The sequence below is a fragment of the Microtus pennsylvanicus genome, chromosome 11, assembly GCF_037038515.1.
Source record: "Microtus pennsylvanicus isolate mMicPen1 chromosome 11, mMicPen1.hap1, whole genome shotgun sequence".
Classification (NCBI taxonomy): Eukaryota; Metazoa; Chordata; class Mammalia; order Rodentia; family Cricetidae; genus Microtus; species Microtus pennsylvanicus.
Window position 1 is genome coordinate 1,064,377 of NC_134589.1, and position 17,778 is coordinate 1,082,154.

The following is a 17,778-nucleotide window of genomic DNA, read 5'->3' on the forward strand; positions in this document are numbered from 1 at the left end:
GCCCGACTTTCAGGCTCTCCACCTAAGCTCCTAGTCACTCTGCCACTCTTTGAGGCTACAAGATGGGCACCTTGGGAACTCTCAGGCCACCTGTGGGGAGAGCACAGGACACCATAGGTGCGGACCTTGATCACTGGCTTTTGCACTAGTCAGGGAGTCCCACAGGTCACCAAACGGAACAAACTGAAGGAATCTCTTCCTTCAGTGCCAGCATGTACAGAGTCGGAACTCTGTATTGGGGTTCCTGTTTCTGCCCGGAGGGACCGGAGCGCCGCTCAGAGTGCACCCGGACCCAGGCCGCGGACTCCAGTCGCTATGGCAACGTGGCCCGCGCTCTAGGTGTGGCGGGCGAATATCGGCGCTTGGAATCCGGGGGACCCCAGTGCTAGCTGGCCGGGTTCTCGGTCGCGCGCCGGGAGGCGAAGCGGGTTTCCCTGGGTCCTGCCGGGTGGCGCACGCGGTAAGTGGCACGGCCTTCGCATCAGGTTCCTGCTCCCAGGTCGCTTCGCCCCAGGCGACCGTCGAGAGGCAGCGGCCGGCAGCGGCAGCGCGTGCAGGGTTCCCTCAAATCAGCACAGAACCGCAGCCAGGAACAGAGCCTCGGTCCCTCGTTGACTTCATGAGTCCGTTATTTTGTAGATTGCATCTCATCCTGGGCTGGCCCGATATTTAACGTGATTAAGTTACTCGTTTTTAGCATTACGCCCTGTGCCTCCCAGAAGACAGTGATGTCTGCCAAGTGCCGACATCACTAAAGTTACTATTTTCTGCTGGGCATGGTGGCCCACGCCTTTAATCCCCGGCAAGGCAGGCAGATTTCTGAGTTCGAGGTCAATCTGGTCTGCATAGTTCCTGAATAGCCAAGTCTAAGTAGAGACGCTGTTTCAAAAACAAAACAAAAACGAACAAGCAAACCTAAATAAATAAAGTTATGCCAATATTTTCCCATTGTAAATGATAAATACCTTGTGGATGAGTGCTTGACTGTGTAAATGTCTTGCTTCTAACCATATTTTCAGTTATTAATTTTAGGATACATTAGCAAAAACGTCCTGATTTCGTGCTTTATTTTTGCTTGTTTTTTGGGGTTTTCTTTTTTTCTTTCTTTTTTTGCCTTTCGAGACAGGGTTTCTCTGTGTAATAGTCCTGGCTGTCCTAGAACTCACTTTGTAGACCAGATTACTGGCTTCAAACTCACAGAGATCCTCGTGCCTCTGCCTCCCAAGTGTTGGGATTAAAGGCATGTGCCACCATCACTCGGCTGTTTTTTGGTTTTTCAAGACAGATTTGTGTGTGTGTGTGTGTGTGTGTGTGTGTGTGTGTGTGTGTGTGTGTAGCCCTGGCTGTCCTGGAACTCACACTGTGGACCGGACTGGCCTCGAACTCAGAGATCTGCCTGCCTCTGCCTCCTGACTGTTGGGTTTAAAGGAGTGTGCCACCACCATCCAGCCACGTTTTATTCTTGCTGTGTTGGGTGGAGAACAGGAATCACAAGTTAGCTGAGTCAAACCATCCAGACCTTTCAGACTAACCTGGGATCCAGTTTCCAAGTCTTTATTTAGAATCTGGACCAGAGTAGGTTTCAAGTACTGCTCTGGCAGCTGCGGCCCTAGGAGAGCTGCAGAAAACAGGCTGCTTCTGGGGACAGGCCAGTCCTCCATGAGGAGACGCAGCAGCTCCTCAAGGGGTTGGGGATGGCCCAGGCCTGAGGCTGTTCATGAAGAGATGGAGATTGTTGATGTCCCCACAGGTCAGACCTCAAAGGTCCCTGTCCTTCCACCTGTATCCTAGAATCTGTCATGAAACTCCTCCATGAGGATCAGGCAGGGATTTATTCCTTGGCTTCTGGAATAGTCCAACGTAAACCCATTGTCTTAGTCACTGCTCTCTTGCTGTGAAGAGACACCATATAAAAGAAAGCATGTAACTGGGGACTTGTTTACAGTTTCAGAGGCTTAAGGTCATTACCATCACGGCAGCAAGCATGATGCTGGAGCAATAGCTGAGAGTTACTTCCCGATCCACACAGAGAGAAACAGACAAAGCAAGCCAGGCTGGTAGTGACACACTGCCTCCAATAAGGCCACACCTCCTAGTCCTTGTAAACCTTCCAAACAGCCCCACTCCCGGTGCCGGTGCCGACTAAGCCTTCGGATAAGTGCACCTCTGGAGGCCATTCTTATTCAGACCACCACGCATGTGTAGCAGCTTTTGGAAATAGTTTTGCTTTTCTCTGTGATCTTGGCTTGCAGAGGCTGGTTTGTGCTGTTTTTCTTTCTCACTTTGATATACTTTACCTTCAAGACTTCCAATTTCGCCGGGCGGTGGTGGCGCACGCCTTTAATCCCAGCACTTGGGAGGCAGAGGCAGGTGGATCTCTGTGAGTTCGAGACCAGCCTGGTCTACAAGAGCTACTTCCAGGACAGGCTCCAAAACCACAGAGAAACCCTGTCTCGAAAAACCAGAAAAAAAAAAAAAAGACTTCCAATTTCTTTCTAGGACAGGCTCCAAAGCTACACAGAGAAACTCTGTCTGGAGGGAGGGGAAGAATTCTACTTTCTGCAGAAAGCTGCAGATTTCCCAGCCACATTTCTAAATAATTGTATTTATTTATTTGTTTGTTTATTTTACATCCTGGCTGCAGTTTCTCCTCCCACCTCCCCTCCCAATCCCTCACCCCAACGTCCCCCCTATTCCCATTTTACTATCTACTCCCCCTCTATTTCTGTTTAGGAAGTGTCAGGTCTCCCATGAGTATCAATAAAACACAGCCTATCAAGTTGCAGTAAGACTAAGCACCTCCCTGTGTATTGGGGCTGGGCATGCAACCCAATAGGAAGAGTAGGGTCCCAAAAGCCAATAAAAGAGTTGGAGACAGCCCTTGTTCCCACTGTTAGGAGTCCCACAAGAGGACCAAGCTACACAACTGTAGCATATGCAGAGGGCCTAGCTCAGTCCCATGCAGACTCCCTGGTTGTCGGTTCAGTCTCTTGGAGCTTCTGTGAGCCCTGGTGAGTTGATTCTGTGGGTTTTCTTGTGGTGTCCTTGACCCCTCTGGCTCCTATAACCCTTTCTCCCTCTCTTCTGTGGGGATTTCTCAAGTTCCACCTAATATTCGGCTGTGGGTGAGTCTGTATCTGTTTCTGTCAGTTACAGGATGAAGCCTCTCTGATGACGATTGGGCTAGGCAGCAGTCTAATTAAGTGATCCGGTGGCTTTTCTGTGTCTCTTATCCCTCCTTAGGCACTCTGGTATTTCTAGTTATTTCACTTAGGATTCTTTTTTCTGAAGCCACAAGGCCTGGTTTGAAACTGATAGAGAGTTGGCACTTACATTGACCTCCAGTGGAGTCAGAGCGCCTGCGTGCTAAGACATGGTGACTTCTGCCCCTGGCAGCCTCAGACCTGAAATAATTTTGTGATATTTGCCAAATATTTTTCTCTTTCCATTACTCCTGCATTTCTTAGCTGGGGGTTACATCATTTTGTTCTCTGCTTACTGTGTTGCTGTCTATGCAGGGAGACCCCATTTTACTGTAGAGCACAGGGCACCACACTATCTACCTGGTTAGGAGAACAAAGAAGAAATGACAGGGATAAATACCACCTACCTGGCTTGGTGGACAGAAGCTTCATAGACGGTGACCTGCTGAGTTTTGAAGACCTAGCAGTAAGAAAATCCTCAGCAAAGAATAGCATGTACACCCAGAGACAAAAGGATCAGCCCTCTGGCCTTCTGGAAGCAGCTAGAAGTCCAGAGAGTGCTGCAGCAGGCCGTCAGAGAGCGCTGCAACAGGCCCTCAGAGAGCGCTGCAGCAGGCCATCAGAGAGCGCTGCAGCAGGCCGTCAGAGAGTGCTGCAGCAGGCCCTCAGAGAGTGCTGCAGCAGGCCGTCAGAGAGTGCTGCAGCAGGCCGTCAGAGAGTGCTGCAGCATCAGAGAGTGCTGCAGCAGGCCATCAGAGAGCGCTGCAGCAGGCCATCATCAGAGAGCGCTGCAGCAGGCCATCATCAGAGAGCGCTGCAGCAGGCCATCAGAGAGCGCTGCAGCAGGCCCTCAGAGAGCGCTGCAGCAGACCGTCAGAGAGCGCTGCAGCAGGCCGTCAGAGAGCGCTGCAGCAGGCCGTCAGAGAGCGCTGCAGCAGGCCATCATCAGAGAGCGCTGCAGCAGGCCGTCAGAGAGCGCTGCAGCAGGCCATCATCAGAGAGCGCTGCAGCAGGCTATCATCAGAGAGCGCTGCAGCAGGCCGTCAGAGTGCTGCAGCAGGCCGTCAGAGAGCGCTGCAGCAGGCCATCATCAGAGAGCGCTGCAGCAGGCCGTCAGAGAGCGCTGCAGCAGGCCATCAGAGAGTGCTGCAGCAGGCCGTCAGAGAGCGCTGCAGCAGGCCGTCAGAGAGCGCTGCAGCAGGCCATCAGAGAGCGCTGCAGCAGGCCGTCAGATAGCGCTGCAGCAGGCCATTAGAGAGCGCTGCAGCAGGCCGTCAGAGAGTGCTGCAGCAGGCCGTCAGAGAGTGCTGCAGCAGGCCGTCAGAGAGTGCTGCAGCAGGCCATCAGAGAGCGCTGCAGCAGGCCATCATCAGAGAGCGCTGCAGCAGGCCGTGCCAACCGGCTCCAACCCACAGGTCTCTGTGTGCAGCCCCAAGAACTGAAACTTATTTTTTGAGAATGTCCAGGGGCCACAGCAGATGTTAAATAGAATAGTATCACACAATCAGGTTCCCATGTTGGAAGAGTAGCAACCTGAAGTTCTGTAGCCCGTGACCGAAGAGGCAAACGGTAGCTGGTTGCCGTGGGGCACCCTGTGCTCTAGTGGAGCAAGCAACCCTACTTAGGCATTTTAAAGTGATTTTCTGGTGTCCAAAGGTGCATGTTGGTTGCTTTTCTCATTACTCTGGCATAAGCAGTTTAAGGAAAGAGGGGTTGTTTGGCTCACAGTTTGAAGGTGCAGTATGTTGTGGCTGGGACGGCATGGTGGCCGGACCGTGAGGCAGCTGAGGTGAGGAGTCAGGCCTGTTGGTGAGAGGGCTGCAGGAGCCAGCAGAGCTGTGGAGTGGATAGCACTCAGCCAGGCAGAGGGATCTCCTGAGCTCTGGAGAAGGATGCTGCGTGGCAGCTCCGAGAGGCCAGGCTGCTGTGATCTGATGGGAAGCTGGGTCTCGTGCCAGCTGTGCACTTGGGTGAGTAAGGCTGCCTGTTTGTCATCTGCTCCAAAAACCCCAGTCCAGACACTTGGAGCTCTGGGACCTACAGTAACAGTCACCTGGGGAGCACTAGGACCAGGGACTTTGTACAGCCAGTGTACAGCTCATGCTTGGACCCCTAAAGAGTTGGGGTTCCCCATGACCAGCCTTGAGAGGCTTTGCCATGCTTGTCACCTAGGCGCTGATAGGAGCCTCTGTGTGGAGCAGCAGGATGGGGCTGGAGTTGTAGAGTTGCTGTGTGGCCAAAGCTCCTGGCAGGTACTGCCTGGTTCACTACCTGCCAGGCCCTGCTCTAGGTGTTTGGAACTTACAGGAAGACCTGCCACAAAGCTGCGGCCACCAGCCAGTGAAACACTGTTGGCTCTTTAGTCCAGATGATTGTGACCACACTTGAAATCTGTATTTAATTTTATGTCTGTGTGTGTGCTTGTGGACATGGATAACAAAGGAGCCTGTAGACCCCAGAGGAAAACATCAAAGCCCCTGGACCTGGAGTTACAGCTTGTGAGCTGCCCTGTGGGTGCTGGGAAAGGAATCAAGCCCTCCGCAAGAGCAGCAAATCCTCTTCACCACTGAACCCTCTCTCCAGCCCAACTGTAACTAGTTTTTGCTATCAGTAACTTTATGAATGAAATTTTCTCCAAGTAGTATTCTTGCTTAAATAAAGAGCAGCTGCTGGCTTAGGGGCTCTCGGGAGTTGATGTAAACAGGTAACACAGCACACCGTGACACACGAACTCACTCACCCACATTATACCACACACAACACACACACCTTCACAGCACCACACCCTCCACACATACCCCATGCCCTTCCCTCCACCACACACACAGCACAACACAAAAGCAAACCCCTGTGGTCCTCCTGTCCCTGTTTTTTGAGTTTTATGTCTGTGGTTTCTTGCTTGTTGTTGATTTGAGTAGAAGTGAAGCAACCTACATGTTCTTCACTTTGGGCTCTCTCTCAGTGTGTTGACTGTCATTTTTCACCTTCTGTGTAAATATATATAAGACAGTGAGTTGAGGTGACCTGGGGCAGCGTGTTTTCTCCTCCTAAAGAAGACCCACTTGCAGAGAGTCAGACAGCTGCCTTCTTTGAGGTGACAGCGATACACAAATATAACTGCTAGGCGCCTCCATGCGCCCCGGGAAAGCACCACTGGAAGAGGGCGACAGTCGGACATCTTTGCCTCCCAAAGGTGACAAGGCCTCTCCTGCCGCTGCTTTCACACCCTTGGACGTGGGGCCAAGGTGATGACGCCCGGCGTTGTTGGCCTTAGTACTTCCCTGTGAGTAACCTCAGACTGACTGTGTCCAGAGAAGAACCCTCCTCTGCTGAGTGCTGACGGCAGGGCATTAGACCAGGAACAGTCTGCACTGTGCCTCAATAAGAAACAGGCTTTTCCGGTGTTTGCGGTCACTGCGGTCCCTGCCCTCTGGGGCCAGTCCCTGGTCCTCAGTCCTCAGTCCCCAGCAAGAGGTGTTTAAAGACGTACCAGCTATTTGAAAAAGTAGTTTTATAGTGTTGGATCTAATGTTTTTAAAAATTCAGGCTTTATCTAGGCACGGTGGCACTCACCCTTGCTGTTTAGGAGGCTAACGCAAAGGATTGAGAGTTCAAAGCCAATGTGGGCAATCTAGTAAAACTCCATCTCAAAGTCCATGGGACTTATATATTGTATTTTGTTTTCTAATTTTTATTTTTATAACATTTATTTCTGATTTCTGTTATTTATAAAAATAACAGTTCATGATAGCTTGGCAGTAAAAGAATGAACTTCTCATGAGGTAACTCTTCCAGGAGGCTGAGTCCTGGCTGCAGGGGTAAAATGGTGCAAAGAATCAGGTGCCAGTCTCAGGCCTGGCTTGGCTACTTACCCATTTCAATTTGTTTTTTTAATTTTATTGATTTTTATTGAGCTCTACATTTTTCTCTGCTCCCCTCCCTGCCTCTCCCCTTTCCTTCAACCCTCCCACAAGGTCCCCATGCTCCCAATTTACTCAGGAGATCTTGTCTTTTTCTACTTTCCATGTAGATTGTATCTATTTAAGTCTCTCTTGGTGTCCTCATTGTTGTCTAGGTTCTCTGGGATTGTGAATTGTAGGATGGTTTTCTTTGCTCTATGTTTAAAAACCACCTATGAGTGAGTACATGTGATAATTGTCTTTCTGTGTCTGGGTTACCTCACTCAAAGTGATGTTTTCTAGCTCCCCCCATTTTCCTGCAAAATTCAAGATGTCGTTATTTTTTTTCTGCTGTGTAGTATTCCATTGTGTAAATGTACCACATTTTCCTTAACCATTCTTCAGCTGAGGGGCATTTAGGTTGTTTCCAGGTTCTGGCTATGACAAACAAAGCTGCCATGAACATAGTTGAGCACATGTCCTTGTGGCACAATTGAGCATCCTTTGGGTATATACCCAAAAGTGGTATTACTGGGTCTTGAGGAAGGTTGTTTCTTTCTTTTTTTTTTTTCAAGACAGGGTTTCTCTGTGGTTTTGGAGCCTGTCCTGGAACTAGCTCTTGTAGACCAGGCTGGTCTCGAACTCACAGAGATCCGCCTGCCTCTGCCTCCCAAGTGCTGGGATTAAAGGCATGAGCCACCACTGCCCGGCTAGGAAGGTTGTTTCTTAATTTTCTGAGAAATCGCCACACTGACATCCAAAGGGGTTGTACCAACTTGCAGTCCCACCAGCAATGCATAAGTCTTCCCTTTTCCCCACAACCTCTCTAGCGTAAGTTGTCATCATTGTTTTTGATTCTGGCCATTCTTACAGGTGTAAGATGGAATCTCAGAGTTGTTTTGATTTGCATTTCTCTGATGACTAAGGATGTTGAGCATTTCCTTAAGTGTCTTTCAGCCATTTTAGATTTCTCTGTTGAGAGTTCTCTGTTTAGGTCTGTACCCCATTTTTTATTGAATCATTTGTTCTTTTGATGACCAATTTCTTGAGTTCTTTGTGTATTTTGGATATCAGACCTCTGTCTGATGTGGTGTTGGTAAAGATCTTTTTCCATTCTGTAGGCTGTCGTTTTTGTCTTGTTGACCATGTCCTTGGCTTTATAGAAGCTTTTCACTTTCAGGAGGTCCCATTTATTGTTTCTCTGTGTCTGTGCTACTGGGGTTAAATTTAGGAAATGGTCTCCTGTGCCAATTTTCTCTTCTATGAAATTCAGTGTGGCTGGCTTTATGTTGAGGTCTTTGATCCATTTGGACTTGAGTTTTGTGCATGGTGATAGATATGGATCTATTTTCATTCTTCTACATGTTGATATTCAATTATGCCAGCACCATTTGTTAAATATGCTTTCTTTTTTTCCATTTTATATGTTTTGCTTCTTTGTCAAAAATCAGGTGTTCATAGGTGTCAGGACTAATATTCAGGTCTTCTATTCGGTTCCATTGGTCCTCCTGTCTGTTCTCATGCCAGTACCAGGCTGTTTTCAGTACTGTAGCTCTGTAGTAGAGTTTGAAGTCAGGGATTGTGATGCCTCCTAAGTTCTTTTATTGTACAGGATTGCTTTGGCTATCTTGGGTTTTTTGCTTTTCCATATGAAGTTGAGTACTGTTCTTTCAAGGTCTGTGAAAAATTTTGCTGGGATTTTGATGGGCATTGCATTGAATCTGTAGATTGCTTTTGGTAAGATTGCCATTTTTACTATGTTATTTCTACCTAACCAAGAGCATGGGAGATTTTTTTTTTGATTTATTTCTTTATTATGTATACAGTATTTTCAGTACTCTGTCTGCAGGCCAGAAGAGGGCACCAGATCTCATTACAGACAGTTGTGAGCCACCATGTGGTTGCTGGGAATTGAACTCAGGACCTTTGGAAGAGCAGGCAATGTTCTTAACCGCTGAGCCATCTCTCCAGCCTGAGCATGGGAGATCTTTCCATTTCCTGGTGCCTTTTTCAATTTTTTCTTCAAAGATTTAAAGTTCTTGTCACACAGGTCTTCCACTTGTTTGGTTAGAGTTACTCCGAGATATTTTATACTATTCGTGTGTAGCAGCAGCTGCTTGTTCGTCCCGGCTGCCCAGAACTGAAATAACCACACAGAAACTGCATTAATTAAATCACGCTTGGCCCATTAGCTCTAACTTCTTATTGGCTAACTCTTACATCTTAGTATAACCCATGTCCATTAATCTGTGTATCGACACATGGCAGTGGCTTACCGGCAAAGTTTCAGCATGTCTCGGCTCCATGGCATCTCTCTGACTCAGCCCTTCTTCCTCCCAGCATTTAGCTTAGTCCCCCCTCCCGCCCCACTAGTTCTCTTCTTCCCTGCCATAGGCTCAAATCAGTTCTTTATTCATTAGCCAATAAAAGCAACACATAGAGGACCTCCCACAGCATTTGTGGCTATTGTGAAGGGTGATATTTCTCTGATTTCTTTCTCAGCCCATTTATTATCTGTGTACAGGAGGGCTCTTGATTTTTTTTGAGTTAATCTTGTATCCTGCTACATTACTGAAAGTGTTTATGAGTTGTATAAGTTCCTTGGTAGAATTTTTGGGTTCGCTTATGTAAACTATCATATCATCACCAAATAGTGAGAGTTTGACTTCTTCTTTCCCTATTTGTATCCCCTTGATATCCCTTTGGTGTCTTATTGCTCTAGCTAGGACCTCAAGAACTATATTGAATAGATATGGAGAGAGTGGACAACCTTGTCTTGTTCCTGAGTTCACTGGGATCATTGGGAGTTTCTCTCTATTTAGTTTGATGTTGGCTGTTGGCTTGCTGTATATTGCCTTTATTATGTTAGGTTTGTTCCTTGTATCCCTGCTCTCTCCAAGACCTTTTTGCTTATATGGCCACCTCAATGTCTAATGTGCAGATGGAGTAAGAGCTACACAAAGCTGCTTGACAGAACATAACTCCTGGAGGTGTTCAAGTCATGGTTCCCCTTTTCCCTTCTTCTGCCTTCCCTGGTTCTCCTGCTGTAGAGTGAGCTTCAGAAAGGAGCAGCCCATGATGAGGGACATGTGAACCCTGGAGGCCTCAGGCTTGGTGCTGCCTCATGGTTCTGAACCTCCCTGACATTAAAGCTGGGGGTGACCATGCCCCCCATGGTAGAGAGCCTGAGGTGGCACCGGGGAAGGAAGTTACAGCCCCTGACGGTGGCTCCTTGTTGCCGTCTCTGCTGTAGCCACCGCCATGCTGCCACCGTGTTCAGATCGGGAACTGAGTGAGCTGCTGGCTCGCAAGGAGGAGGAGTGGCGAGCTCTGCAGGCCCATCGCGCCCAGCTGCAGGAGACAGCTCTACAGATGACGCAGAAACATCTGGAGGAGACACGAGGGCAGCTGCAGCGCCTGCAGGAGGATTTCGTGTACAACCTTCAAGTGCTGGAGGAGCGGGACCGTGAGCTGGAGCGCTACGACATTGAATTCACCCAGGCCCGCAGGCGGGAGGAGGCCCAGCAAGCAGAGGCCAGTGAGCTGAAGATAGAGGTGGCCAAGCTGAAGCAGGCACTCTCCAGGGAGGCCAGGCACGTGGAGGAGTTGCAGCGTCAGCATGAGCGGACGTTGCAGGAGCATCACTTGGAGCTGGAGCGTGTCCGCAGGTGAGCATCACATGTCAGGGTCCTGGAGTCTTCTCCTGACAGGCTGGCAGCCACCCACTCCCACTGTGCCCTCACCCTGGGCCTCCTGTTCAGTAAAAGGAAATGTCCCTGTGGTCCATGAAGCAGTTTTCCAAGATTATGTGGGGACAAATAAGATACTTTGAATATAATTTTTGAGCTACTATTGGGGAGTTTTGCTATTGTTATTTTTGAAAAAAGAAAACAAACTATCTTTTTCATTTTACACACCAATCTCAGTTCCCACTCCCTCCCCTCCTCCCATCCCCACCCACATCCACTCCTCAGAGAGGGTAAGGCACATGCTTTGAGGAAGGCCCAAGGCCCTCCCTACTACTTCTAGGCTGAATAAGGTGTGTTGCATGGCTAGGGCAGACTGCAGGGCCACTGGCAGTGGCACCAGGATTTATCCCTACTGCTTGTATGGAAGTGGTTTTTAAAACTAGTTTACCCCTACGATGATTTTTTCTGGTGCCCAGTGAGTGATGCATGTTCCACTCGACACTTGGTAATATTATGATTTTTTTTCCCTTAGATCTCAGTCCAAGATTTCTTTGTATTTTAGACAAGATCTCACTGGCTGTCCTGGAACTCACTCTGTAGACCAAGGTGGCCACAAACTCACAACGATCCACCTGCCTCTGCCTCCAGAGTGCTGGGATTGAAGGCATGCATCACTGCCCCAGCATGTCAGGTGCTATCCGTGGCATTCTTACCTTTAGAGTTGGTGGAGGCTCCTGGTCTGCTAAATTTCCGCAATACATTCCTCGAGTTCCACCTACTAGTGGCAGAGATGTTGTGTCAGACCTGGAGGCCGGCAGCACCTGCCATCTGCAGTCAGGAAGGGCTCCTGAGGATGTCACCGACCTCTGCCCACAGTTTAAAGCTACTTTGTGTCTTTTTGTGACTCTGTCTTTTCCCTTCTTCTACAAACCTGAAACCTTTCAGTCATATGCAGATACTTTGTCAGGCCCCTGCCCTTGCCTCCTGTCCTGAAACCCGGGGGCTCAACAAGTATCAGTTGTCACTACTCCTCAAATCCTTGGGGCTCCCTTTGTTGTTTTTAGTTTATTTTCTCTGTGTTCAGTTGTGTAGTGTCTAATGTCTGTACCAGTTCACCATTCCCTCCTTTGTCAAATTATTGTGATATCATGCCCAGAATTTGAGCCTTTTGTTTAGGTTATTGGACTTCTTAAATCTTTTTTGTTGTTTTGAAATGGGGCCTCACTACATAGACCAGGCTGGCCTTGAAATCACAAAGGCTCCTTCCTCTGCCTCTGGAATGCTGGGATCCTGATTAAAGGCTCGAGGGGCGGTGACCTGAGAGTCATTGTACTTTTTAATTATCAAGTTTCTATTTGATTCTTTGTTGCTTCTTTCTTTGCTGAGATTTTCTGTTTCTATTTGATTTTCTAAATGTGGTGCAGTTTGATGCTGAACTCTCGCCCTCCCCTCAGAGTCTCACTACTTAGCTCTGGCTGTCCTGGAATTCACTTTGTGACCAGGGTTGGCCTTGAACTCAGAGCTCTGCCTGACCTTCCTCCTGAGGGTTAGGATTAAAGGTGTGTTCCTGGCCCTTTCCTGGTTCTTGTTAGTCCATCAGTTTGGGGTTCTGTGTTGTGTTTTCTGCTGCACAATTGGACACTCCATTTAGGGGCGGCAGCAGATTCAGGTCAGGAAAAGTTCTACTTCTTGGAGGCCTGTTACAAGCCCCTGCTGCAGGCAGCTCCATGTGTAGCGCACCCAGCAGGGTATACATTCAGAGTATAAGCGTGCATGCGTATGAACACTCAGTATGGCTCTCTGAATACCATGTCTGATCGCCACAGTGGCAGGAGGAATGAAATCGACCAGCAGCAGGAGCAGTATGAGAATCTGAAGTGGAAGCTGGAGAGAAAACTGAGGGAACTCGACGGTGAACTTGCTCTTCAAAGACAGGTAGAACCTTGTTGGGGGTTGGTTCTTCCTTAGCGGCATGCCTTGCCAGCTAGTGTGAAATCGGGTGCTGAGGTGTTCATTGAGGGTATTATCTTAGGAGACATAGAAGCATAGGGGTCTGCTGGATGCTGTGAGCTGTGTCTGAATTCCCTGGAAGTCACTGCCGTGTACTCTTCTCTCACGCACCAGTCAGAAGTCTCCAGGGAAATGGAGATACATAAACATTTATTATGTGACTTGACCTTGGAGGTCTTGGAGGCCACCCCGCAATTTACCACGTAGGCTAGAGAACCTGGAACTTGAACCCAGAGGCCTAAGAAACTGGGGCCACACCCTGTAAGGGCAGGAGAAGATGAAGTTAGGACTCAGAAAGAAAGAGCATTCCTGTTTTTTGGGTTTTCATCGGATTGGCTGACACCACCTGCACTGGGGAGACTTGAGTCTTCTTTAGTTGGTCTGGTGATTCAGATGCCCTGCTTGTTTGGAAATTGCTCACAGACATACCCAGGAATAATGTTTACCAACTAGCTGGAAAGCCTTTAGGCCAGTAAAGTTGACCCATAAAGCTGACCGTCACAAACCCACCCTCGTCATTGTAGCCCAGTATACATCCCCCCATTACTCTAAAGCACCAAAGATGTCAGGAAGGTCAGTGTAACAACAGCTGTGCCCCTCTTCCCAAGTACGAAAGGACACAAATGTTGATCTGTTTTCAAGACAAGACCTTGCAGTCGAGTGGGAGGCAGAGGCAGGCGGATCTCTGTGAGTCTGAGACCAGCCTGGTCTACAGAGTGAGTTCTAGGCTGTTACACAGAGAAACCCTGTCTGAAGAAAAACAAAAACCAAACGAGAAGACAAGGCCTCGTTCTGCAGCCCACTCTTACCTCAAATTTGCAACTGCGATTCTGCCCCAGCCTTCCCAGTGCCTGCACCACCTCGCCCAGGTGACATTTTAATTGGTGCTCATTCTTCTGATGTCCATAACTTTAGCACTTTAATCTGGATTTGGTGATACATAGCCAATGTTATGTTATCTGACAGAAGAGTAGAAGACAAAATAAGGTGCCTTTTCTTTTTTTCTTTCTGTTTGTTTGTTTGTTTTGGGGTTTTGGTTTTTTGCTCAGGGTTTCTCTGGAGCTTTGGAGTCCTGGAACTTGCTCTTGTAGACCAGGCTGGCTCAAACTCACAGAGATTCATCTACCTCTGCATCCCGAGTGCTGGGATTAAAGGCGTGTGCCGTCGCCACCTGGCTTCTTTTTTCTTTTTTAAAAATCTTATGTGTATGAGTGTTTTGGACCACCTGTGTGCCCACAGAGGCCAGAAGAGGGCACGGGCCTTCAACCGCCATTACAGATGTTTGTGAACCACTGCGTGGTTGCAGGGAATCAAACCCTGGTCCCCTGGAAGAGCAGCCAGGGCTCGCAATCACTGAGCCTTCTCTGAAGCTCAAGGTGCCTTATTTCAACACTTCTGTTTATGTAGAAAACAAAGGACAAATGGAAAAAACTCTGATTTCTTTTTCAGTTAAATTGTTAGAAAACTTAAAGATAGCTTACTTTTTAAAAATGACAGCAGTTTTGTATAGACCCCTAAAATTTGGTGCCACTGCAGAGATTTCCGTCTTATTCTCCATGTGAGAAAGGCCCTGCTAGAGGCAGTGGCAGGTGGAGTCCAGGAAGAGCAGGGGAGGTAAAGTGGTGGCTTTGGAGGGAGAAGAGGAAGTAGTGACTTTAGAAACAACAATGACAGACTTCTGCTTTAACTGCGACAGCTCGATAGCTCTCCCTCGGTTAGAAATCTTTGTTTTGAGCAACCTTGAAGATGTCATTCCTCAGTTTCCTGCGAAAACAAGTGGAGGCCAGGGCAACCCCAGCACTCCGGAGGCAGAAACAGGAGGATCTCTGTGAGTTAGAGGCCAGCCTGGTCTACAGAATGAATTCCAGGACAGCCAGGGCTACACAATGAGACTTTGTCTCGAAAAATCAAAACCAAAACCCAAAACAAGTGGAGAACAGCAGTAGATTCTGCTCTAGAAGAGCATAAACAATTTTTCGAGGCAGTTTCTCAGTTTAGTTCTAGCTGTCTGAGAACTTGCTTTGTAGACCAGGCTGGCCTCAAATTTATAGAGATCCGCCTGCTTCTGCCTCCTGAGTGCTGGGATTAAAGGTGTGCACCACCACCTCCTGGCTAAACTTTTGTCATTTTATACAGAACATAAGAGTCTGTAAGTGCTCAGTAAAGGGACATGTGTTTTCACTAAAAATATATTTGAATTTAAAAATAAAATGTCATTTCTTGTATTTTTTAAAAAAGGAAATTAATACTTAATATTCTACCATATCTGGCTCCACTGACTGTAATCAGAGAATGTTACTAGAGATGTCCCTAGATCTTCCTAACCTCCATTGTGGTTAGAGATGCCCCCGGATCTTCCTAACCTCCACTGTGGCTTGATCATCCAGTCCTCCTTGGTAGTGTAGGGTGCTCACCTCAGTCAACACCATAGCTTCTTCCCTAACCTGCTGACCTACAGGCTTGAGGGCCCCAAATGACAGACAGTATCTGAGCTGCCCAGTGGGGCCATTGTAGTGGTCCTGATGGAAGAGTTCCCCTCCCCGAAATCAAGGCTTCTAGGACAGCAGAGCAGAGTGTCCTGGAAACTAGATGTGATAGTAATGCAATTCTTAATTCCACCCCTCAATTCCTGGGCCCATGACTGGTCTCCATGGTTTTCGAATTCCAATTCAGAGTAGACTCAACTTTCTAGACAACCTTGTTTCAGCCCAGAAACCTAATGCCACCCACCTGGTACTGTGATTTAATCTCAAAAGGCCATTTCACTGCTTAGTCAAGCCAGCTCTCATGATGATGAGACCATGGTAAGACCCATTAATCTAACAGTCATAAGCCTACTGAGTGAGTCCTTGCTCAAAAGCCATGCTCTGTGGAATACCCTTCCTGTGGATGAGGCATGCTCTGGTCCATACAGCGCAGTACTGATGGACGCATTCCATGCTGTGGTCCATACAGCGCAGTACTGATGGACGCATTCCATGCTGTGGTCCATACAGCGCAGTACTGATGGACACAGTCCATGCTCTGGTCCATACAGCGCAGTACTGATGGACACAGTCCATGCTCTGGTCCATACAGCGCAGTACTGATGGACGCATTCCATGCTGTGGTCCATACAGCGCAGTACTGATGGACACAGTCCATGCTCTGGTCCATACAGCGCAGTACTGATGGACACAGTCCATGCTCTGGTCCATACAGCGCAGTACTGATGGACGCAGTCCATGCTCTGGTCCATACAGCGCAGTACTGATGGACACAGTCCATGCTGTGGTCCATACAGCGCAGTACTGATGGACGCATTCCATGCTGTGGTCCATACAGCGCAGTACTGATGGACACAGTCCATGCTCTGGTCCATACAGCGCAGTACTGATGGACGCATTCCATGCTGTGGTCCATACAGCGCAGTACTGATGGACACAGTCCATGCTCTGGTCCATACAGCGCAGTACTGATGGACACAGTCCATGCTCTGGTCCATACAGCGCAGTACTGATGGACACAGTCCATGCTCTGGTCCATACAGCGCAGTACTGATGGACGCATTCCATGCTGTGGTCCATACAGCGCAGTACTGATGGACACATTCCATGCTCTGGTCCATACAGCGCAGTACTGATGGACACATTCCATCCTGTGGTCCATACAGCGCAGTACTGATGGACACAGTCCATCCTGTGGTCCATACAGCGCAGTACTGATGGACGCATTCCATGCTGTGGTCCATACAGCGCAGTACTGATGGACGCATTCCATGCTGTGGTCCATACAGCGCAGTACTGATGGACACAGTCCATGCTGTGGTCCATACAGCGCAGTACTGATGGACGCATTCCGTCCTGTGGTCCATACAGCGCAGTACTGATGGACACATTCCATGCTGTGGTCCATACAGCGCAGTACTGATGGACGCATTCCGTCCTGTGGTCCATACAGCGCAGTACTGATTAGACGCATTCCATGCTGGGAAAGCCACACTCAGAACAAGTGTCTGTTCCCATAAGGATGTGATGATGCAGCAATTCGGTGTCCCCAACCTGCCCCCAGGCCTCAGGCTGGTCATCCAGGGACTGCTGCCATATTGTAGCTCAGTCTTGGGTTTGTTGCTGGCAGATGGGCACTTAGCAGGAGCAGCAGCCAGATCAGCCTTGCTAAGTGAGAAGTCTGTGTTACTGAAGCCTTGCATAACCTCCATCCCTGCCACCATGGCCACATTGTTCATGAATCCATTGGGCAATTACAGGGGTAACTGAGGAAGGAGGACGAGAAGAAGGAGATTGGGGTTGTTGACTGTCTGCAGAGCAGATCACTGAAACCCTCTGCTGAGGTCACAGAGAGCCGTCCACATACTTCCTCGGTTGTCTTTCTCTCCAGTATTCAAGTCCTTCCAAGGAGCCAACCGTCCAGACAAGCCATTGGCTACAGCACAGGAATCAGTATATAATTGCATATTTGTCCATTTTTGTTTCTTTCAAAATAAATGTATCATTGGGTTCATTGCCCAAAGTTCTGCCTGCTAAGAAGAGCGATTGTCCTTCAGGAATGTTCTAGGGCGGGCCTGTGTGTCACAGCCTTGCACCCTCAGGTGGTGCCTGTCTTATCTTCCCGTGTGAACTGCTTGTTCAGGGCCCCAGGCCATGGAGGCTGGGAGGAGAAGGCCCAGCTGCAGGAGTGAGAGCAGGAGCCTTTGTGATCTTGGGTCTGCTTACGTCCAGTCCTGCAGATTACAGTTTTCCTTGTTTTCCTTATGGTGTATTGCAGCAAATACCAAACGATAGCTTAGTGGATCAGATGATGAACCAGCTGGAGTCACATGGTAAATTGAGGGCTTATGGCCAAGGTGTTCAGTTTATACCAAGACCCAGTGGCTGACCAAAAATTTTCTCACAAAAAGGATCTAGAAGCCAGGCTTAGTGGTGCACAACTTTAATGTCAGCAGAGGTAGGCGAATTTCTGTGATTCCAGGCCAGCCTG

At 48.6% G+C, this 17,778-nt stretch overlaps 1 protein-coding gene across 2 annotated transcripts in view; it reads left to right on the plus strand.

The window, feature by feature from the left end:
• Nucleotides 1-284: 284 nt before the first annotated feature.
• The window catches only part of Ccdc57 (coiled-coil domain containing 57), a 99,306-nt gene continuing 81,812 nt past the window's right edge, over nucleotides 285-17,778 (plus strand). The window contains exons 1-3 of one of the 2 annotated variants that reach the window (XM_075989767.1): nucleotides 285-460; nucleotides 10,356-10,770; nucleotides 12,618-12,726. In XM_075989767.1, coding sequence (XP_075845882.1) covers nucleotides 10,364-10,770; nucleotides 12,618-12,726 — 516 coding nt within the window. In that variant the 5' untranslated portion in view covers nucleotides 285-460; nucleotides 10,356-10,363. Of the gene's footprint in view, nucleotides 461-10,043; nucleotides 10,771-12,617; nucleotides 12,727-17,778 lie in introns of those variants that run through there. The other variant, XM_075989768.1, reaches the window with a different exon arrangement.